General features: G+C 43.7%; 1 protein-coding gene across 14 annotated transcripts in view; it reads left to right on the top strand.

Annotated features, from left to right (window-relative positions):
• Window positions 1-23,754, top strand: part of nav3 (neuron navigator 3) — a 407,174-nt gene that overhangs the window by 307,135 nt on the left and 76,285 nt on the right. For 13 of the 14 annotated variants that reach the window (XR_007111316.1, XM_047575822.1, XM_047575819.1 and 10 more), the window contains 4 exons: window positions 5,654-5,722; window positions 13,328-13,470; window positions 19,032-20,145; window positions 23,608-23,723. Coding sequence is in view for 13 of the 14 variants with exons in the window: in XM_047575822.1 (XP_047431778.1) it covers window positions 5,654-5,722; window positions 13,328-13,470; window positions 19,032-20,145; window positions 23,608-23,723 (1,442 nt within the window). In the remaining variant the exon portion in view is untranslated. Of the gene's footprint in view, window positions 1-624; window positions 778-5,653; window positions 5,723-13,327; window positions 13,471-19,031; window positions 20,146-23,607; window positions 23,724-23,754 lie in introns of those variants that run through there. The other variant, XM_047575825.1, reaches the window with a different exon arrangement.

Genomic DNA, 23,754 nt, shown 5'->3' with positions numbered 1-23,754 from the left:
ATGCCTGGCTGGTGCAGACACATCTTCCTTTTTACCCACAATTCAGACCTCCTAAATGTAATTAAAGCTCTTAATACGCATTCTTTTTATTTCCTAATTTTCCACAATGGTGCGTCGCTTGAAGCTTCCATCGACACTGAAGATTGAGCACGTCTGAGTGATGTTATAAAATCTAAGATAAGCCGAAGGGCTGGAAGTTTGAAACTAAAGAATCACTAAGGTTTTTAAATTACATCTCTCCTGCAGATTTACAGCGATAGACACATTTGTCCCGTTGCACATCTACAGTTGTGGTATGGGGAGCTTTCTATAGACAGCACCTGCTGGTCTAACTGGTGTCTCTGGGGCAGTGGATGAGATCTGTGTGACTGTGTGTGTGTGTGTGTGTATTCAAGGGAAACTCCCACCCATTGGACAGAACGCGACAGCCTGGAGCCACAGGAGGCTTTCAGTGCTCTAGAAGGCAGGGGGGCCCGGGCCTGGCAGGGCAACAGCTAACCCTGCCTCTTTAATTCATCATGTCTCGGGGCGAACAAGTTGACCCCATGGTATGGCGCTCCTCACGCCTGCCCACCGCCATGTCTCGCGACAGGAAGAGCCGTTTGCCATATGGGAGAGCCAACAGCCTGGCCAAGACTGACTCGTCTCATAGGTACAGTTGTAGCTTGCGCAGCGAGTGTGTGGTAGTTTCCCGGGGACTGGTCTGACCTGGATCTTTCTGGAAATCACACGGTTTTAATGAGGAGGATGGATTAGTGTCAGAGGCAACATGAACTGGTAAATGGTTTGTTTGGCTCTAATTATGTTGTTTTAGACTGTCACGGCAAAAATGAATTTGTGTCACAGATTCATTTCTTGATTTTCTCCGTGGGGTGTCCGGTAAGACGTTTGTGTTGAAGTCATTAAATAGTCTTGTCAACAGTTTATTTGATGAATAGGGTATTACATTGACATTTGCACTGCATGCATTCATCCATTTTATTACTTTTTCATCTGGTTCAGTCCACCAAAATAACCCATGTTTTAGTTTTCATGAGATTGGACCTCTTGTAGTCATGCAAATAAGTGAGTTGCACATTACTGATATACATTTGTGGGTGGAGGTCTTGGGTGGAATAGTACCAACAAATAGTTGTTTGAATAGTTGTTTCTCTGAGAGTCACTGTTGATTTCCTTTGGCCAAGTGGTTTTAGTTCCCTAGGTCAGTGTTCAGTTGGATGACACATGACCTAGTTTGCATTTCATCTGACTTGCAATAAAGCTCTTTTCCTGGACTTGAAAAGTGGAGGTTCATTATCGTTCATGGTCCTAAACCTTCCATTCACCAATGACATGAAGCATGTTTCTAAGGAACAGTTGCTTAATAACCGTCATTGCAAATATTGACTAGACGTGTATCTGTCTCAGTCAGTTTCTTAGTCAACCGGGTCATGGTATATCCAAAAATTATAGCTGAGCTGGGTTTCCTGAAGACATTCTGCCTATCATCCAAGAAGTTTCTTCAAACTGGTGCAGTGTTTAGATTTTTAATGTGTTATTCTGTGATATTTATGTGAGATGTAGGTGTTCACCACCTGATTCACCCCTGTTCACATCTTGACTCTGGAGTTTCTGGCTCTTAAAGTTTTGTTAAAGTGAGTTTTAGGTGGGTACCACCACAGATGTTCTTGATATCGTCGAGTTGCCGTTGTTTCAGGTTTGTTTTTTGGAAGTAAATTGGGCACATTCTCTGATGGAAATGTGTCATCCTTTACGTGTCTGCTGAATCAAGTCGTGTAATATCGACATGCTGCTGTTTGAGCAGATCTGGCTCTTGATGCAAAGCTCAGATGACCTGCTGTCACCAAAGTGGCCCAAGTGAATGAGTGCCAGGATGTCCAACCCATCCGTTCGTCTCAGACTTCTCTGGCTACAATCAAACTGAAACTGATATTACTCACTTTTAATAGGACAGTGATGACATCCAGTATTGCCTGCACGTGCATGTGCTCCGCAGTGTCGTGGACTGTTAAACTGAGGTCTTGTTGATGTATGTTGCATTTGATTAAAACTGACAGACTGTACCCGCCGCCCCCTTCTTCCACTCTTCAAAAACCACCGCCGCCACCCGATACTCATTTCTAGATCCTGCCCTCACGGGGTCTGGTGTTTTGTTTTTCCACACCGGAAAGATCTTAAATGTTGTGGGTTGGATAAGAACGCCTGGCCTGGGACTATACCATTACCTTCATGTTTCACTGCATTTTATATAGTTGGAGGTGACGGGAGAGGGAAAAGATGGGTGTTGGGGTGGAAAAACTCGCACCACAAAGTCACTTATGTTTTTTTTCACTGTCTACACGGTATTCGGTTACAACTGTTAGCTGCTCTTGTGCTTATTTTACTTTGTTTCAGATTCCTGTTGTCTCTGTCGTCTTTACGCTAACAGACTTGCACTGCCCTTCTTTCTGTGAGCAATAAGAAAGACTAGACTTAAAGAAAGCAAAGGGGCCAAAGCTCAACCCTTTTACCATTGTAGCGCTGAGAAAACACAGTGTGTGACAGGCTGCATTAATCTTATCAGCTTGTCTTTTCTGTGCGCTAAGGACCATTTCCAATGTTTAATGTAGTACTAAACTAAACTAATGGGACATGAAATGGTCCATGTTGTTGGGGATATTCATGCGCTAAGGTGAACACATTTAGTTGCCAGATATCATTAAGCAGCGTGTCATGTATCATATAGCTGGTTATTAACATGGGAAGCTCGCTGCTATAATTGCGTTTTGCTCTCTGCGTCGGGGCTTGTTAGCATAACGCGAATACCTGCAAGGTCAATTAGAAATGTACAGAGACTCTGCATTTGATCTGCAGGTGGTTTACAGTGGATTTAACTCTCTGTAGGGAGTGGTGTAGATGTAGGAACACCACTCCCTATACGTGTGAGAGCCATAGCATTAAAAATTAGTCCAGCTACATTATCCTAGTCCTTTGAGTGGTACAGGAGCAATATTTCTTCAACCTGACTGAAATAAGCCTGATCAAAGAAACTTAACCTTTTATTTGGATGCCAAATGAAATGATCGGCTAAGATATGTGCTACAAAACACACTGTAGGGGGGTCTCAAAATCTTAGGTTGATTTTTTTTATGTGAAATTCCTTTAAACACACATTAACGTGAATCCAACATATTTTAGTAATAATGTATATTTATAACTAGCACTAGGTCGAGTTTAATATAGAACACATAGTCGGTAGGAGATCCCTACTTAATCTCTCCTCAGCTTGGGGGTCGTTGAAGACCCCTGTTTTAGACGAGTGCAGAGAAGTTGCTGACAAGCTACAAATACTGTATAACAAAAGAAGAAGAAATTCTTTTGTGAGATATGGCCAACATTTCCAGCAAAACTGCTCACAATTATTTCAACTTCATTCATCTATTTTTATTCACAGTTTTAGTTGAATACCAGCGCGAACACCGCAATATTTCAACATCAAGTTTGAGAATGATTCTACAGAATGATGAAATTTATTCAGCGTACCGCCTCAGTCCATTTCTCATTGCAGTTATGCATCACAGATGTTCATATAGGAATAACAGAGGCTTCCAAAATGCTCAGCGGCAGATTTTATAAAAGTTGGTATGGTTGTACTGAACCCTAGTCTTTTGGGGTTGTGCAATACGTACCCTTGGTTTCCTTGCGATCCTTTTCTGCAGTGCTCACTTTATATTCTGTGTCAGCTGTATTATCAATATGTAAGAGTGTAACGTCAAAGACCTTGGCATTTGTTTAAAGTCAGTTTTCATTTAAAGATGAGGCAAGCTGAGGCGAAGGGAGCATAAAATAAGATGTCGTGACAGCCGTGCGTCACTCAGTCACTCAGCATAGGTAGTTTATTGTCTATGTCGTCCACTTTCCCTCACCAACGCCAAAGCAGCAGCCCACAGACGCAAAACAGAGAGTGAGTTGTTCCCCGTCGTAAGGAAAGAAGGACGTCCAAACAGACCGCTGGTGTTTGTTTCTTCCTCTTTTCCTCAGCTGAAGCCCAGCTCAACGGCTCGGCGTGAGCGTTGTAGAGGACACTTTAAGAGAGTGTTGCAGTTTGCAGTTGAAATGTTGCCGCTCTGTGCTTCCGTCCTCAAGGGGAACTGATTGGACAATTAAAGTTAAGGTAAATGTACGAGTCTGCAGCTAGATGAAATGGTTTGTTCTACATTTAGCCTGTTCGTGAGGTGCAGTAGAATAGGGCTAGGGTTAGATGTAGTTGTAGTTTTCCATAACACAAACTCCTCAAGTGTAGTAAGCATTTTGTTTGGAATAATTGTGAACTAACTAAAAACTGCTATTGAATGTCATTCTGCATTCAAAGAATGACATTCAAAGAATGACTGCTATTGAATGTCATTCTTTGAACGCAGAATTTACCGCACCCCCTTTCTTGTCTTTCTTTTAATGAACGCTAACCAAAGAACATTTGTTATATTATTTTATTTATATTTTTTAGCAATATATAGTGTAATGTACATATGATAGTATTTTGTTTTATTTTTTGAACCTTAAAAAATAGTTTGCTACTTAGCTAACAATGTAGCGTAGCATAAGCCCAGTTTGGCACAATGCTACAGTCCACATGTGACATTTACATTGTATTTAGCTTTCTCTTATTGTGTCTTATTATTATCATTCCCTTAGTTGGTTGTGGAGTGAAAAAGTAGCAGTAAAGGCTACATGTCGGTTTGTTGGTATGGCTAGCAGTTAGCTCCAATGTCCATCAACAACTCGTTTTTCCTCAAGGGCTCAAATTAAAAGGACACCATTGTTGTTAATGGTTTTTGTTTAGGAACAGGACAGCTGTAAGCAATGTTTAGCAATGTTTGGCATTCGCGGGCTAAAAGAGAAATGTATCTACTTGAGAGAGGGGCTAACTCTCAAAAGATGCTCTGTTCACTTATGGCAACAAGTGAGAAATCCTCACATGGCTGGAGAGTCATGAAATCCACACACAGGACATTTACACACCGGAAAAACAACTTGGCCACTTTGACTCTCCCATTGTTTACGGGATACACACATGATCATTAAGCGCGTACCATTGTTTAAAAACCACTCTACGAGTAGATTAACTACTTCCTGTCAAACATGAATGGAGCGGCCTGTGTAACATTGTGTAGCGTCACAGTAATTCCCATCTCTGTGAGTGACTAACGCTGGTGAGTGGTGCTGTGGGCATTTCCTTCGCCGCTGCCTCGTGCGTTGCGTGATTTGTGGGTTTCCTGCAAACGATGCCACCACAAATTGTTTTGTGAAATCTTCTCGGGCCGTTTTATGTCAGCCGCCCCGTAAACGGATTGAGAGATGTTATTGGCTTAGTCATGCGCGTGTGGTAACTAACATGTGTGAGCCATCATGTGAGAAATCAAAGAAATGTGCTTTGGCATGCTTCAGTGTTTGCCATGTGCTTCTTCTTTCCCTTCCCTGGGTATCTCTCTTTCTTTCTTTCTTTCTTTCTTTTTTTTCTTTCTTTCTCTCGGTGGCTACATCTGAATGCCTCCTCTCACTCCTATTATTACATTATGACACGGGTTAAGAAAATTCAGGCAAAAATGCTGGTCCCATTCCTCATCTAACCGTGTTAACGGTGTTTCCCTCATCTCCTCTGCTCTCTCCTCAGTCTCACAGCACGATATGCAAGTCCTCCGGGCCACAGTGGAATAGGCTCACCACAGAAGAAAAACACAAGGTAAATACGGCAAGTTAATTTTACTTTAGTGGGTAAGCTAATTGTCACGCTAGCCATGTTGTATTATGTTCTTCAGATGGTGCTTTTTGCATGCACCCGGTTGTCTATTTTTGTTCCATGATATTCCGTTAATGCCAGAGAGGGGTCGGAGGTCAAGTGTACGGAGAACAACTGATAGGGATTTTGCGCTCGAGGATTCCTCGGCAGGGTGTAGCTGTTCCTCTGTGGCGTTTTGAACCAGCACCTCACTGCGGAGGAAGATTCCTTGTCTAATGTGCTAAATGCCCATTGTGCTGCTCACCATTACGTTTTTAACAAACCATCTTGAGTTGTGTTGTACTGACAGATGTCATGACATTTTGACGACAGGCTTGGCTAAAGAACAGAAACACTTAAGTTTTTAATTCAATCCAATTCAACAGCACCACAGACTACATTCAAAATGATCACCCGGTTCAGTGACCTACTTTCTGAACATTAGACCAGTCATGGAGGATTTAGCGCACTTCTTTTTCCAAACTCCTTATTAAGTTTCAGACCTAATATAAAAATATAAAGACGCAGATATGTACACAAAGAATGTAAATGTATCCATCCTCCCGCCCATCCCTGTCTAATGCAGAACGCGGTCTTCGGAGAAAATACAAACACGCCACTGTTCCTGTTAGGAGCTAGAGGTTGGTAATTAAAGCCTCAGGGCTGCATTCAAAAAGTGGGTGAACTGACAAAAAGTAAATACACACATAACAAAAAGAGGATGAGGTAGAGGGGCTGCCTCACTGAGGTGGAGTCTGGAACTGTAAAGGTTTGATATGGCGTCGAGGGAGTTGCTTAAACCTATTTGTAACTCCTCTGTGAGTGCATTAAATGTTTTCCAAATACTGAAATTAGGACCATCTCTAATCCAGCTCCCAAAATAGAAGAGAAGGAGACTCTAGTGTTTTCACTAATAATTAATACTGTATTCATCCTACCTTTTACCCATCCATTCTTTACACAGTCGTGTGTACACCCAGAGCAGCGGGCTGCCACTTTTGTGCAGCGCTCAGGGAGCAATTTGGGATTCGGTTAGGCTCAGTCTTCGGTCCCAAAGTTGCGCCTCTAATCACTTGTCCAACACTGAGGACCACCAAATTACAGCACCTGACAGTATTCCGAGTGAACTGGCAAGTGAGTGTGTATTTTCGCATGTCCCTTCCAGTTCTTGCCTGTTGTGTGCCAGGCCTTTTCAGGGATAAACCCTGTTGGTTGTGAGTGGCTCTAGCAGTAGAGCTAGTATAATCAAACCTGAGCTGAAACCTCAATGTCCTCCAGGTGGGAGTAATCTAAAGCTCCCGAAACCTCTTGCCGTCACCTACCTTTGCGGCTTACATTGGTTACTTATTGTAGCCCTAGATTCTATGAGTGGAGGCGTACGACGTTGCCGTAAGGTGGTATCGGTTGCAATAACAGTACAATATAATTATGTTTCCATTTACAGCGGATAATGTGCATATATACCAATGTATGACCAAAACCAGGCAGATACAAAGGCGTGTTTACATACATGCGCTACATATCTACCCGCACATGCTGCATGTGCACCCCCGGTTCAGCTGTCTGATGCTCGCAGCATTTGTTCCAGCTCAGAGGCAGTGGGAACCAGCGTGTTGGCAAATAATTCTTCTCCAGCCACCACTGAGCAATGGCAAAAATGCTGCAGCCAGCAACTCCAGCCCCATGGGTGGTAATCTGCCCTCTCACATCACTGACAACAAACCTCACTCGCTGCTGCATTGCAGAAATTGCTTTTTAATTCCTGCACACACAGATGAAGATACACGCGCACGGCACAAGCAAATCACTTATATTAGAGGTCAGCAAGCGGTGACGCTTCAAGCACTCCTCTGCTGCCTTCTGGTTTTCATTCACACAGGCCTGATTGTCACATTTAATTGCGTTCTTGCCATCTGAGAGGTTATTTTTAATCACAGTTGTCTCCTCGCAAGTCCCTGCAAGCCAAAGCGTTTTAGCAGGTCTAAAATGAAAATAAATATATGTCTGTCTCCGTCTGTCATACTATATATATGAAAGATTCTGCTCATTAATTCACATTCACATTATTTTTACCGACATCTTTTGCTGTGTCATTTTAAGTGAACAGTTCCAGATCACAAATTATTCTCTGCAACTTTTGTTTTAATACAAACTGAATGTGCAGAATCCATCTCAATAAACGTCAAGTCCGCGGTAAATTTTGTTTTGATGGTTTCAGGAGTCTGCTTATTGACTTGTAATCAATGCACAATTGTTGTACTGGAACAGTAACAATGTAGGACGGATTGTCCACGAACCAGAGGTCCCTGAGCAAGACACCGAACCCAAATGGACATAAAGTATGTGTCAATGGATCTGTAAAGTTCTTTGAGGACCGATACTGTAGGTAGAAATGAGCTATATAATACAAGATGAAGGCAGTGGCGCAAGTTTGATTCTAGACAGCGCCCTTTACCCTATTCCCCTTCCCTCGCCTAATTGCTTCCAGTCTCCTCCCGCTAAAATCTTTCCAATAAGGCCGCAATAAATCAGCGGCCGGGATATCAGAGACAGTGTACGTGTTTTGTGGTAAATGTCCGTATGGTTCTTCAAGTTCTCCTTGTTAGCAGCAGAGGGTGATGTTTGACAGTCTGTCGGCCACCTGCCCATTTGCGGCATCTTTCTACCGTTTTTAATAAGCCTGATGTGGCTTTGACTTGCAGTGTGGATGCCAGATGCGCCGCGCCAGATGCCTTGCACTGAAATGGAAGGGAATCTTTTAAGAAGTAGACATGAGATCAAGAAAGTTGCCAGTACACCCCAAACTGATTGGCCAAACCTTGGATAGGGAACAGAACAGAGTTCAGCTCCTCTTTCCTCTTCTCTACCTGGCAGGTTGTAGGTCTAAAGCAAAACCGCCATCCAGACATTTCGTCACATTGCCCTCTCCGGCCTCATTTTGCCGCTGCATCACCCAATGTGTATTTTTGAAGATGAAAGAATCTTGCGATAAAAGGGACCACCTCTGATTTCCATTTCAGTTGCCTCAACCTCTCTCTCATTTCCCACTGTTTATCCCTCATTTTCAACTAGAGTGTCTATCTCCTCTGACTCCCACCCCCTCTGCATTCGCTCACTCTTTACCTTTGTTCTTTTTCACGCTCTTTTCTTTTAATGTCTTCATCAATCAGTCTCATCCTTTCTGTTCCTCATTGGCTGAATTTAGGAAAGCTTCCAGCGCTGGAGCTGCTGTTGATAGCGCTTTTGCCTCTGTCCTGTATGCACTTGTGCGGGCATCACAGAAGAGCTGTTATGCCTCTGCAACAGAGGCATTGTGTTTTCTGTTAGATTGCACTTGTATTTGGTTGAAATATCAACTTGGATTCAAGGATGAAACTGTTGGAATTTAGCCTTTCGAGACACATTTTTGGCCATGGCTCCCTGACTCGTATGCTAATTATGACAAAATTTGTGATTAGAAACGTCAGCGGCCCAATTTACTCTGACATTACAATTTTCTGCAAGACATTGACATTAAATTCCTTCCAAGTTGTCACTACATACAGAGGAGAAATCTGGCCAGAATTAAACTGTAATTAGCTTTCAAGGACTCTCGCCATTTCTGTGCTCTCTTCCCTCTTCCTCTCTCTGACTCGGTATTATGTGTTAGCTACTGTACATCTGTTTCAGCCCAGTGAATGGCAGCTTGGGCTCTGGGCTGAGAACCATCCATTGGCTGCGGTATAATGAGTTCACTCAGGCAGAGCCACAGCGTTGCTCTAAGGCGTGGATCAGCATCTCTGAACAGCCCGCCGTTGTTCCGCTGTACTGTAGGAGGTGAAGGAAAGGGGCTGACACATTTCTTGACTCTTGATCTCAGTTTATTTTTTTCTTTGCTCCGGAGCATGTTTTAGTGTTGCCCTGTTTTCTTTCTAAAACATTGCTCATGACATTTGGTATTATTTGGTTTCGCTCTGAGTTTGCTGAGTTCAGTCACCGAGCATTGTTCTGTGTTTTTGGGGGAGACAGTGAGGTATCATTAATATCCCTCTGCTGCAATAACGCTACTGCTGAGTCTTTATATAATGCTTTATGTGCTTCTCGTTGAACTAGTAAATGCAGCAGATGCTCGGTTAGATTGAAAACTCCTGGGGCTTAAGGCCTAATTTTCTTTACACGTTTCAGTAAGTAGAGCTGCTTTCCACTAAAAAAAAATCAAAAGCTTTCTAGCTGAAGTGATGTAAAAGGACAAATTAGGAGAAGTAGTTTCTCCAGCAGAAATTAATGTACTTCACAACTTTTTTCTTTCAGATTTTTGCATAAGAACGCTGTAGAAGTGCGCTCAGTATATTAGGGAATGATACGCAACGCTGGTTCTTGGCAAGGAGAAACGAAGCTTTCGGAATGCATGATCAGCTTTACATGTTTTCTGTAGTATCTGCCTCATAGAAGTGTTTATTGCACCATGTTTTTCAAAATAAAACCAGACAAAATCATCCTTATGAACAGAAATTTAATTTACAAATCTACTTTTCTTGATGATTGGGCAAGGTATGCTCCATATGAAGCATTTGAGACAGAGAACTACACAAAGAATTTTCTGTGAAGATTCTCGAGCTCGGACAAAGGCATCTGTCAGTTTTGAGGACATTTCAACACTTATCCAAGTAACTCCTGGGCGTGTTTCAACCGATTCAGATTCAAAAAAATCTCTGCGCACAGCTGTGACGTCCTACAACTAACCAGAGTAGCAATGTAGTCTTTGTCCTATAAAGTTATTTCACCATCAGTATCTGTCTCAATAGATGTGACAGTGGAATCTAAACGGCACGCTCCTCCGACAGAAGCCGTTTTTTGTAAACAAATTGAAAAACCTGGCGGCGTTAGGAGGTCCGATACTCTGTCCATCACTGCATATAGTCCATCCAAACGATTTGATTGACCTGGCCTTGACCTTTGCCTTGGCATTATAAGTACAGTTGAGGTGTTCCAGACTCACTTTCCACCACAAAAAATTGTGTTGAAGGAAAAGTTGCACTGCGTCCAGGCTAAGAAAACCCATTAGCGACCAGAAATTCCAGCTTTACCCCCGTATCAAACCTTCACCCTGGTTCGCATCTTGAGTCTGTGGTTTATGAGAACTAATGGGATGTTAAAAGACTGTCTTTCTCGTGGAAAAACAAGGACACCAGCCAGGTTAATTTGAACAACTCCTTGTAATCCATCCACTGGAAATGCACTGAAACATTTTGAAGAACACTTAGCTTTGTTTTATCAATGAAATTGTCAATGGGACATGGATCATTGCAGGACAGGACTGTATTCCTCGTCTTTATTCATACGCCCCTCGCACTTGTATTAAATATATCCTCACCTCTTAATCTGTCTCCATTACTGACCTTTATGTTGAAGTGCTGAAGAGAAACTCTGGGGAAATAAAAGACCAAGAAAGGGGTTGTTCCGGGATCAGCTTCTGGTATCGATTTGGTCGTTTTGTGAAGTTCCATTATGCGACGCCCTCCTGTTGACTGATGTTTACTGTTGTGTTCTCTTGCAGACAAAAAAAAAACTCAAACTATCATTCTATTTGTTTTGTTCTGTTTTGTTTTGTCTTTATAAGACATTAAAGACTAAATGGAACATATTAAAGGTTCTACACCCAAGAAAACATTTCCCTACGACATCTCGGCTCCATCTGCGATATAGAAACAAGTGACACATTCAGCGTAGCAAACCCATTATCTTTGTCAAGGGACATCACAACGGCTTTCAGGAAGGAAGACAGAGAGGTACCACATCGGCCAGATCAATTTTTGACCAGACTCTGAATGGAAACACAAATAGCCATCATCACGCAAGCCAGGTATTCATACACAATTCATTGATTGAACCTGACGCCACATTACCTCCCGTTGGAAAGCCTTTTGAGGTTTAATGCCGTCTCTTGTCTGCTAATCTAAAGTGATTGTGAGGGAGAAGACTGATGTTTTTGTAATCAGTTCATAAAACTCACGTCAGACTGCAGTTACCGGATTAATGGTAGAAGTGGTTCCAGGTTGCCATAAATCATGTCCTGATCTTTGAACCAGCTGCCAAAGTTGTTTTTGAAGACAGTAACAAACAGAGGGATAAAAGCATCTGGCATTAAAAAACGCACTGCGAAGTTATTGTGCGATAACAACAGTTTTTTTGATGAGATAATTCTTTTAACGCTCCTCTGGGAGTCGTGAAAATCCTCCAGCTGCTGCATGGTAAATCAGCATCTCACACTGGCAGCTCTGAGTATATCAACAGGAAAAGATTATATGAAAAATGTGTAGGAGAACGGAGCTACAGGCTGGAGACACAAAACTCCTGGTAGACGTGTCAGTAAGTGTTTGTTTCTTTCTACAGTGTCAGCAGCGTATATGATGCATGGGAGAGAGGAAGGACAGAGCTATAATGCACCACTCAGCCATAACATTATGACAAGTAGATCCGTAAGAAGCTGGAATATGGAATGGATTCGAGGGTCTTAGACAGGGGCCAAATGTTGATCCAAGAATGGAACACAGGGTCATGAGCAAAGTTCACTGATGCACGTGGGAAGCCACCTGCCTAAACATTGTGTCAGGCCATGTACTACCCTTCACGGAAACAGTGTTTCAGGAATGGTTTGAGGAGCACAACGAGTTCAAGGCGTTGACTTGGCCTCCAAAGATCTCAATCCATGAGCATGTGTGGGATGTGTTAGGCAAACACGTCCGATCCGTGGAGGCTCCACCTTGGAACCCCGACCTGTCTTCTCAACAGTCTGCGCCTCAGTGGGTCAGGGCACTTTAGGCAGCAGAATAGGGACCTATGTAACACTAACAGTAATAGCCCCTGACTGATTTCAATCAACCTGTTGTGTGCTTCGCTGTGATCTGTCACATTCTTCCATCTGAGTTCAAAAGTTCAGCCCACAGGGGAACACATAAACCCTCTCTCATGCAACTATCTTGATGTCTGTCCACTGAATCCAGGGTCATCGTTCCTGATAGCACGACAGCAGGACTCTTTAACCTTGAATGAGGCAAACTTATAGAGTGTTGAGGTATAACTCATGGGTTTATCATGTTTGTGCTCCCAGCAGGGTTTCTGCATGATTCAGGGTTCAATTTCAAAGGATAGGCCCACTCCTGTCAAGTCTTTTTACTGCTGTCAATACTTTTTGAGGCGTGTGATGTGACGGTGCTAAAATCTGGACCTTAGGACATTTCGTAATCAAATCAGCGAAATATCGTCCAACGTTTTTTTTGCCAGGTTCCTTCTTCATGCCTAATCCCCTCCAGTTTTGTGTGCATAAAACACAAGGAAGGACTTCCGTGCACATTTTTCTTTTGTTAGTTTAGGGATTTTTTCACACCAGTCACTTTTACCGTCATAGCATGGGATAATTCAAGTAGATTCTCCTTTAAAGCATCACTATTCGAAATTGAATTTTTGACATTCATAATGAGCCTTTAACTTTAAGACAAAATTGTGTTAAACATTCAATGTTTACACATTCAACTGTTGCTTATATGTTAACTCAGTGCCCCAATTCTTTCTTCTTCTGTGTTTTGGCAGGTTACCAGGTCCCTCCAGAGTACCTGCTGCAGGCAGCGGGGCCTCCAGGAGCCCGGGCTCGTCCAACCTCAACCGTCGGAGCCAGAGCTTCAACAGCATCGACAAGAGCAAGCCTCTTCAATACGCCAGTGGCAATGACAGAGGTAAGGGGTGCTGCTGCTGTTTACCATCGGAAAAAAAAGAAAACTCACACAGGCTGATTTCACACTCAGCCACTTGATGGCACCACTCACACAGCACAACTCAACCTGACAAGCTGAGAGCCAAAGAGACACCCAGCCACTCACCACACCAGTCTTAACCAGTCTGCTGAATCATCCACGGCTCTTTATTCCAAGTGAGTTATAATGGATGCCATTAAGTGGAGGCGGTGAAAACATTTCACAGCATGGCAGGAGTCGTTCGAGAGATGACCAAAGGGGCAAATTCAGGCAGCGGCTCTGTCAGGCATGATCAGGCTAATGAGACTAATTATGTTTTTGAGCGAAGTGGCCTCACAGTGGAGAGTCAGAGTGCATGGCTTTTTCATTCAACTCAGAACTGATTACTCAATAAGCTGTTTTTCTGTTGCGAGGAGTCAATTCTTCACATCTACTCACAGTGTTTTATTTGCAGATTTTTGTATTTACATTGGCGCACTCGCTGCGTTTATAATGGCTTTAAGATTTCCCCCTGGCTCATTCATGAAGATTTATTGTGAGTTATTGGCTAACGCAGTAATTAAAACCTCTCTTGTGGCTCACCGTTGTTTTATTAATCGAAACCTGAGCCTGACATTATACAACGAACCTTTCACTCTGGCTTGCAAAATGATGCAGTCATAAAGAAATAAACAATGTTTTCTTTGGTAATGAGCTCTTTCATTTAATTGAAATCATTGCACAGTCACCGACAAAAACGCAGAGGCTCAGTAGGTGGTGATGGCAGCGGAGGAGAGGCGCAGTAAATAGCATCAGACAGAGAGGAGGTGGTATGCCTCCAGCAACGCTTTTTAAAATGTCTGTCCCTCTTCTCTTCAATCCTAAATCCTCAAACACATTAGTGGGAGAAGGCGGGAAGTCATTTCAAAAGATAGGGTTAGGGTTAGGGTTAGGGTAAGGCTGGACAGGTAGGGTTCTCAAGGGAAATTGTACCTGAATTTACTTATTGTAAAAGACTTAGTGGACATATACAATAAGCACAATAAGCACTTTATGATCATAATAGGTGGTCAAGTAAATTAATTACCCTGTCGTAGTACCTGCAGTAGGTGCGATATATTGGGGCACAGAGTGAACATTTTGTCCTCCAAGTGCTAGATTGAAGAAAAATGGGCAGGCAGGAGGATTTGAGCGATGGTTAATCTCTGCTGCTCTTATTGGGTGTTCCTGAAAGTGACCCAAGGAAAGAAAAGGTGTGAACTGGCGAAAGGCTCACTGATGGAGCGAAGGCTAGCCCATGTGGTCCAGTCTGACAGACACTGTAGCTCAAATTGCTGAAAAGGTTAACGCTGGTTCTGATAGAAAGGCGTCAGACCACACAGTACATTACAGTTTGTTGCCTTTGAGCCTGCAATGAACACAAGCTTTAAAACAGCACCAAGCAGCAGCGAAGACGAAGGTTGCCTGATCTGATGATTCCTGTTTTCTTTTACATCACGTGGATGGCCGGGTGCATCGCGAGGATGCAGTATGTCGAGTCACATTATTTTGGCTCTCCGCGGCTTCACTTAGCAGTATTTTAGTTTTGCTTGTTTTGTTTTCTTCTGTAAAAATAACCATATTTATGTAGGTATATTAAAAGGGCAAATCTGTCATTTCCCTGCCCATTCATGTAGCACAGCTGAACCCTGCCAGAAGACAAATCCTCAGTTTGCAGAGATGAGACTCCAACCGTTTGAGCTTTACTGCAAGGAGCGAAGAAACTGTATTCCAGTCTAAAATAAAATACAAGAAGGAAAAATCAATAGTTGGCAAATGTCAGCTGTGGCTTCTGAACTTTCTGGGCAAAAATAGGCAGTAGAGGCAGGAGAAGGTAGAGAAAGAGATATAGGAAGTGTCTGCCACAAGACCTTTTAAACATTTTTCTTACAGTAATAGCAATCAGCACCTGAATTTGTGGTAATAGTCGTAACAATATACTCAACTGGTGCTGATCCAGTCGTGAAGCCTGGACATTGCACAGATTGACAGAAGTTAGGGATAGGCTCAAAAGCAACACTGTGGAATGACTTATTTAGTTGATGTGGTTCAGTGTATATTTTTTGTAGCGCTTGTAGACAACACCAGCTTCCCTATCCAGACATTTGAGATTTTACTGGTTGTACAGAGTAGCTTTGTCCAGTACGAGCTGGTCTGATCGGTTTGTTTGTTCCTATTATCCACATCAGCATGTGTAGCCTCTTGGGATACGTTGGTCATCTAGACTGACATACAGTAAAACCTTAATCACGCAGAACAACAGCTCAAAGGAGAGTATGTCGCCATTCTCTGTTCCTTATTAGATTGAGCCCACTAAATTAGAGCCTAACTGTTGTTTCTAACTAAAAGAGAGTTGGTGATTACTGTGCTTTTTTTAAGACAAAGGGTTAGTCATTTAAGCTGAGTCCTAGCCTAGAATTCACCTCGACTTTCCATCCATCCATCCAGTTTTATAAACTTATTCAGTGTTGGGTCATGGTGGCAACAGGCTTGTAGCAGGCAATTCCAGGCATCCCTCTCCCACAACACATTCCAGTTCTACCTGGGAGATCCCTAGATTTCCCTAGGCCAAATGAGATGAGTATAATCTCTGCAGCGATTTCTGGGTCTATCCAGGGGTCTCCTACCACCTGCCCATGCCAAAGGGATGCAACCGATTGCCCCAACCACCTCAAACAGCCCCCTTTTGACCTGAGGGAGCAGATGGCTATATTTAGAGCTCCTTCTAAATGTCTGAGCTCCTCATCATGTCTCCACCCACTTTACAGAGGAACTCATTTAGCCACTTGTGTATTCAATTCCATTCTTTTGGTCTCTTTCCACAAGTTCGTGTCCATAGGTGAGTGTCAGTGAAATCTTTGGCTTACAGTTTAGCCGCCTCCTTTGAAAGTCATTCAGTTGGGAAATGATTATTCCCTGGCAAAGATGTGGTGGGTTCTAATTGGTCGCAGCTACTCACAGAGGCATTTCTTTCTCTGGTTTTTCTTTATCAGTTGAAGCACGTCCCACAATTGAATCCAAATGGTGTGTTACCAGACTCAGATCCTGATGAGAATTTAGTCTGACTACACCAGGCTGGATGGGGAAGCTGCTGAATTCCTGTAGCAAGGTGATAATTTGTTAGCTGACCATTATGGACGTGTTAAGGGGTCAGGAGTGTCAAAATATGAAAAAGTGGTAGTAACTGACGTGTGGAGAGTGGCAGTCAGTACATGCATGTACTTTTGGTTGTACTGAAAAACATGACATGCAATTGCGTGTGTTTGTAATTGTGAGCGGAGGGTCCACCACCGCCCAGAACAAGTGACATTTCATTCCTTGGCTGCTCGGAAAAAAAAGAAAGAAAGAAAGACGAGTCTGTTGCCACGGCAACAGCAAGTCACAGCTCGGTGAAAAGTGTGGTGGCGCTGCAAAACAGCCTCTGGGGTGTGGATGGAGGGATGCTACAGGAGGGAAGGGGTATCTCTACTCTAAAGACGGGGTTAATTGACTGGACACACACACACAAATGCTTCCAGCCTATTTAATTCACATTCATAAGGCCCGCTGCATTATCTCTAAGAGATGATGGGTAACATAGAGGACATGCTCTTGCATACACATATAACTGAAAACGCACATTGCACACTTGGTACCCTCATCAACATTTATGCCAGTTTCTCATAGCTGTCTAGACACAAAATTAAAAAAAATAATAATAATAGTAATAATTGGAAATAATTGACCGGGGGCCTTACTCGCATTTACCCGCCCTGGCCTCAACTACTGGTGTGATATCTGAACGCTCTACATGACTTATGTCAGCTTTCTTACCTGCTAGCTCAGCTCATGATAGGAAAACAGACATGCACACCTAGATAAGCTTCTGCTGTCTTGCAAATGCAAATTTTCACTCAACACGTTTAGCGTAATGTGCTGTGTGCACATTTTTGTGCTTGCATCTGCTTTTCTTTGCATATTCAAAATTTGCATGACCTGTAAATACAAATGGATACCAAATACATAACATATAGTAAAACATACAGCAGTTCACCCATGCTTAAATTGCCACTAATCTGAATACATTTTGCTGGCTTCATGTACTTGTTTTCAGTTGGCAGGCAGTTGATCTGATTCAGAAATTAAATACAGCACAAAACTCCTCAGTCTTAACTCTCTGTCAGCTCTGAGCTACCTCTGAGCAAATGCAAATGCAGAAGTAACTTATGACTTCAACTAACAGCTGCCCAATAAGCACCATGAATGTGTATGAGTTCTGAAAGGTATTATATACAGATTTCTGTGAGGCATGTTCTGCAGGCATCTTTTAAGGTTTTAAAAAATACTGTTAAAAGCCGGTTCACATATTTTGACCCCTTCCACATCTGCATCTGACCCCTCCACCTCCGCCTGTCTGAAGGGGCTCTAAACGGCAGACTGGAGGTGACTCAGATACAGCTGAACCCTGCTCACTCTTCTGACTGACAGCCAGACACTTTGTCTAATGACGCATAACTCCATGTTGTCACTGTGTCGCCTTTTTACTCCTTTCTCATCATAAATCTGCCTGCCTGCTCTTGATCTCTTTCTCTCTCAAAGTTCCTCATACCCACAAGGAGACAAACTTTTGTCCCTCAGTCTCTACCCAAAGCAAATGTTTTAGAAATGTGTCAGCTCGATGAAAAAACAACCTTAAACTTTATTGATTATTAAAGATGCACGAGGCTCAGTTAATCTGGGTTAAACTCCATCAGCAGTGGAAGCTTTCTCTTCAAGACAAACTTTCCTTTCTTGTTAACGGGCGTGATTTCATTTGTTGCCATGGCTACGACAAAGTGGCTTGTTCCATTTCCATTTGTCTTGCGAGCTGATGGTGTAGCCCTGTTCACATTAAAAGCCATTTGCTCGTCTCTCAACGCATAGCAGCTGACAATTAGAGGCTGGTGAACGTTCCAGGTTCTGCTTGATTAGCTAACCTCTTTGTGTATTTCCGAACCCAATTATTTTTGAGTAAAAACACAAAACAGCTGCTAGTGTGTGGACAGAGCTAAGCCACTCTGTGACGATGACGAAGCAACCACTTTTCCATGACAGGTTTATTAGAAATAGCTCCTCTTTGTCTCTTCATCTGGGTTCACCTGACACCACTAAAAACACCTGTTTAACCTGTTGATACAAATCAAAACCACAATTCTGTTTGTAGTAAATGCGTGGGGAATCACATCCTAATCACACCCATTGGGTATTGTTTCCATCATGCCATTTCAAAGCTCAGATGATTCACCTTGGTACTCGCAGACACATGGCTAAAAGGTTCTTTAACCTATGATCATTGTTACTGATATCTTCCTGTGTGTATGGCCCTTAAAAATGTAGGAATCCTTTGAAAGTTTGTCATAATTTCAACTAATTTGCTTAGAAAATCAATCTTCTCGTACACAGAGGAGAAAATAAAGACCAAATATGAATTTACCAGCTGTAAATGTAATTTACCAATACTCCATTTGTTGACTATCTTTTTTCTGTTCTTTTTTCTTCTTGTTCAGAGGCAGTGAGGGGCATCCCGGTACCCAGCGGGATGAATGGGAGCGGTCTTGGTGGAATGGTTCCCACCAGCCTCAGTGGGCAGCAGCTGGCCTCTGCCATCCCTTCACCCACAGCTGGCAAGTCCTGGCGCAGCAAGTCCATGAACCTCAAGCACAGCGCCACGTCGTCTATGCTGGCCAGCCCCACGCACTCACCGTCCACCACCCCTTCCCCCCAGGCCCCGGAAGGCCCTCAGCTGCATGGAGGCGACGGGTCGAAACTAGGATCAGGTGGTGCACCTCCCCAGAGGTCTATGCTGGACAAGTTCCGCCTAATTAACCCTCGGTCGGCCTCGAGAGCGTCGCCGTCTGTGGCGGAGATGGCTTTACAGGAAGAAGATGACCTGTCAGAATACGGTGAGGACGGGTTGACGCCCACGGGGTCAGTGTGCAGCAGTGGTAGTAGCAGTGCTACAGCCAAACAGATGCCTACAAAGACCTCTGGGTCATCCCTCTCTGCACCCAGCAAAACCTCCTCGTCATCATCCTCTTCTTACTCAAAAGCGAACGGCAGCAGGTCCATGTCCTCCAAAGACAAGGAGGACAAAAGCAAGTCTGGGAAATCTAGCAAGGATAGCTCTCCTCCAAAGGAGGAGCGTGAGGCGTTTGCCGACTCCAACAAGAAGACGTCCAAAATTGCCAGCCTCATCCCAAAGGGGGGGAAGTCGGGAAAGAAAGATGGCGCCCCCTCACCTTCCAGTGGCATCCCTAAGCCGGGACTCAAGGCTCCCTCAGCAACGACGGCAAAGGGTCAGAGTCAACCGCAGACCCAAAACCAGGCTGCCTTAAACAGCAGCGGCAACATGCGGACAGGCGAGGGAGAGAGGGCCAAATTGACGAAAGGAGGGCAAGGCGGTAGTTTCTACATACAGCGCTCCATCGGGGGCCCAGAGGGCAAACGGACCAGCATCACCTCGTCCACCAGCACCTCAGCTCTGTCTGGGTCAACTGGGACGCTGGGGGGAGGAGGAGGCGGAGGAGGGGGAGCGCTCGGGGGAAATGGGGTAGTTCAGCTTCCCCAGCAACAGCAGCACAACCACCCCAACACTGCCACTGTGGCCCCCTTCATGTACAGGTGAGACACGTGTGTGTGCGCTACTGTCCATAGGGTACAAACTATGCTAGAAATTTACTTTTCGCCCTCTGTTTTTCATTCATATTTTCACACGTTCAGTCACCGCACACGCTCCCGGTGCTCCCCACTGTGCAATTTGCTCTTGCCTCCACATCTCTTCACAGCCATTGCCGAACAAATTAACATCCACTTCCTGCTGCTTGCCAGAGCCTATTATTTAACTGTCTGGGTTTCCTCCTTGATGTGAGAATCCAGACACTGGCAGCACTTAGGAACCCATTCCCCTTCCCCTTGCATGCATCCCCTTCATTCAGTCAATGCTGTTTTGGTGCATGCAGCCGGTCCGTAGTTCCCTGACGTTGCAGCCATCAGATGTGCGAGAAGTGGGTAAATATGTAGGAAGAAAATAGCTCCTAATGCTTTTGCACTTGGAGAAGAAAGGAGTTAGGTATCCCATTAAAGAAGACTCAGTATTTCAACCCTTGACTAAGCTCCCTCCTACATTGTGCACAGTCAGCTCTTCTACGTTCGGGTACCTCTCACGAGCATTAATCCCACAAACTTAGAAAGGTGCTGCAGCTATCAGTCCTGGGCAGACAGCGAGTGATAGTCAGCTTTCAACAAACGAACCAAACCTGAAGCTGAAAATCCCAGGCAGCCCGCTTGAGCCTGAGCAAAAAGTAAATGTAGATGAAACTGGATGTACCATCTGCGATGCCACCGGAAGGTTTTCAGAAGGAACATTTTCCGCTCTCCGTTTGCTGCCATCTTGGTCGGTAATTTGATCTGGCAAACTTTGGCTGTAGCCGGCAAAATTAAACCAGCTACGTCAATCACAACTGCCCCCAGAAAATATATCCCACCAATTTATTCTGAAATCTTTTTTTAAAAAAAAAGAAAATGTTGGGTAGCTACTAGCTTGTACTAACTTTGAACCTGGAGACGAAGTAGCTTGATATTTAAAACCCTGGTCATTGTTGGCCAGAAGAGTTCCTGGCATGCTCTCTGAAAGCTCCTTACATAGCAGTAGGCATGAGAGAGTGGGTGAGGGACTATAAACAGTGTGGTTTGGTTGTTTTCGCTGGCAAGCTACTGGCTAACTACTGAGCCAGGATCATGGATGCACTAGACACTTGGTGGTGGGGCTGAGGCAGTAATAAGTAATTTAATTAAATGGTTCTTGTTGCTGTATAAGGTCTTCTCTTCGAGGTACACTGAGGTCCACCCCCATACCCATTCTTTCTGTTCCGTTCCACGACATTTCCATGTGAGCGTACAGTATTTCCAAGCGCTTCTGACTTCATCCTCCTCTTCCCTTTCTATAAATGTTACTCCTCACCAGCAGGCCTCACCCGAAAGCTGTCAGCGCGCATACAGCGCCCCGCTGTGATGCCGCTTTCTGTCGTTTTTGGCCGGAAAGAAGCATCCTCGGCTTGTTTGGATTCTCTTTCTCCGCCCACTTTAAGTTGTTCTCTCTTTCAAGCTTAAAAGACCAGTGTGGTTGTAAGGTTTTTCCGCTCTTAGCATGCAGAATTGATTGGCATACACCCTTCCACCCACATTTACACGCACATGCAAAGAGTTTGCAATGTCAGTAAGAGAATATTTAGTGATTTCAACCGCTCTCATCAGTGCAGGAGTTTAAAATTGTGCCACATATCAGCTGCTGTCAGTCAAACAGTTTAAAGATTTAAAAACTTTACCGAAATTGGTCCATTTTGAACCATTGGTGCCAAACCTTCAAGTAGAAGTGTAGTAAATAATAAATAAATATCTTACGTCTTATTCTGGGTCCACATCGTTCTGTACAGTAGCAGTAGTGACTGTCCCTGTGTCTGTCTTTGTGAAGCCTTTGAGGTGAGGTGAGCTCACAGGAAGAAAATAAAGAAGCTTTATCACATTAGCTGAAGTCACACGCTGATGCTGCTGCCGCAACTGGAAGCCAATTTTTATCTGCAGCTCTGCAGGTGGCATGGTCCCTGGTTTTTGTGCGTGTCTGGGGTGTGTGTGCGTATAGGAGGGAATGAATGCTACATGAAAAACCTGTGCTCGGATCCGTCTGCGCTGTGCTGCCTTTACATGCGTGCATATTTAAGCCTTTTCTCGTCTCGCGTAGAGAAGTTTTACCGTGCATTTCAGGATTTCATCCGCTTTTCATCCGGCGTGCGTTCAGGTGCGAGTGTGCATTTCATTGCGTTTGCATGAGCCGCCAACTGCTTTTGACTGGGTGTGTACGTGCATGGTTTTGTGTCTGCGGTGCGTAGTCTACCCTCGTTTCTTCAGATTAGCAAACAAACAGGAAAGCGTGATGCAGCACAGGTGCACACAAACGTATATTGCACAGGGAAAAAAATGTAATCTGAGACCGTTTCTCTTTACCTGTTGAGATGTCCTGTGGTATATGTAACATGAGGACGAAAACTGTGTCAGAAATTCAGAAACTCTTTTCAAGAGAAAGGAGGGGAAATTCAAGCTGTTGCACTGAAACATCTTTCAGTTTCTTTTTAGCCCCAACATTTCGTCAAACATGTGTGCCTGACTTGGTGTTCGCCCTTTTAGTAACTGCACAGATCATAAGATATTTATTAGGGCTGAATGTTGCTACATGTCTTCAAAAGGAGAACTGATTCCATTCCAGTTCTCAGTCCTGATTGGATTCCAATCTATTCAACACCGATTCATTTAGTGATTAGTCAATATTTAGTTATGAAAGAGAGTTTTATGAAGCAAGTGTTTCCACTGCTTCCAGAGATTTGTGGTATTTCCACCTGATTTTACCTCTAGACCATCTTGCTTTCCTTTCGTCCAGGCCTTCTCTGTCGTCATTTCTTTTTTTCGGTAGAATCAGCTTTCAGGCCTGCCTGTGCTCTCACGGTTGCAGCTTCTGTCGTGTTTCGGATCTCCCTCACAGGTGACAGGTCTAATCTTTCCGTGCGTTCTCGCAAGATTTCTAATGAGGGGATTCAGGAAATGACATATATGGATGGATGGATGAAAAAAATCAATCCAGGGACTTTATGAATCAAATCAGAACGATTTAAATTAGAAAACAGATTTTTTGAAACCCATCCCTCATTTCCAATGCCATGTTAAATTGAAACCAAGCGGTAATCAATACACATAAGAAAATGTTTATCTCTGGAAAAAAACATTGTCAATTGGGACGGGCTCCAAATATTAATACACGCTGATCTAAAACAATCCCAATTAGAACCAATTTACCACCAAAAATATTTTTTGTAAGCTTCTAGCATAAAGATTAATGTGGTTCTGCCATTTTGAGTTAGGGTTAGGGTTAGAAGACCTCTGAAATGGAATGGAATACGAAGCAGCGCACATTCCCCCCGATTTCAGTAAAGCACTCCCTCTATTGCTGAGGTGAAACGACCCCGTAGTACGACTGGCAGACGTATCGATCTGTCTTTGTAACCGCTATGTGTTATTTGTTCCTTCTGCCCTCAGGACATTCTCAGAAAATGACTGCACCATGGTGGCTCCAGCGGACCCCTGCCTCAGCCCCACCAAGGGAGAGCTAGTCTACAGCAAGACAGCCAAACAGTGCCTGGAGGAGATTTCAGGTACAGTGGGTCAACACACATGCAGCCATAC

This window comes from Mugil cephalus, chromosome 22 (genome assembly GCF_022458985.1).
Source record: "Mugil cephalus isolate CIBA_MC_2020 chromosome 22, CIBA_Mcephalus_1.1, whole genome shotgun sequence".
NCBI classification, from domain to species: domain Eukaryota; kingdom Metazoa; phylum Chordata; class Actinopteri; order Mugiliformes; family Mugilidae; genus Mugil; species Mugil cephalus.
Note: the sequence above shows the minus strand (reverse complement) of the source record. Positions and strands in the feature narration are given on the sequence as shown.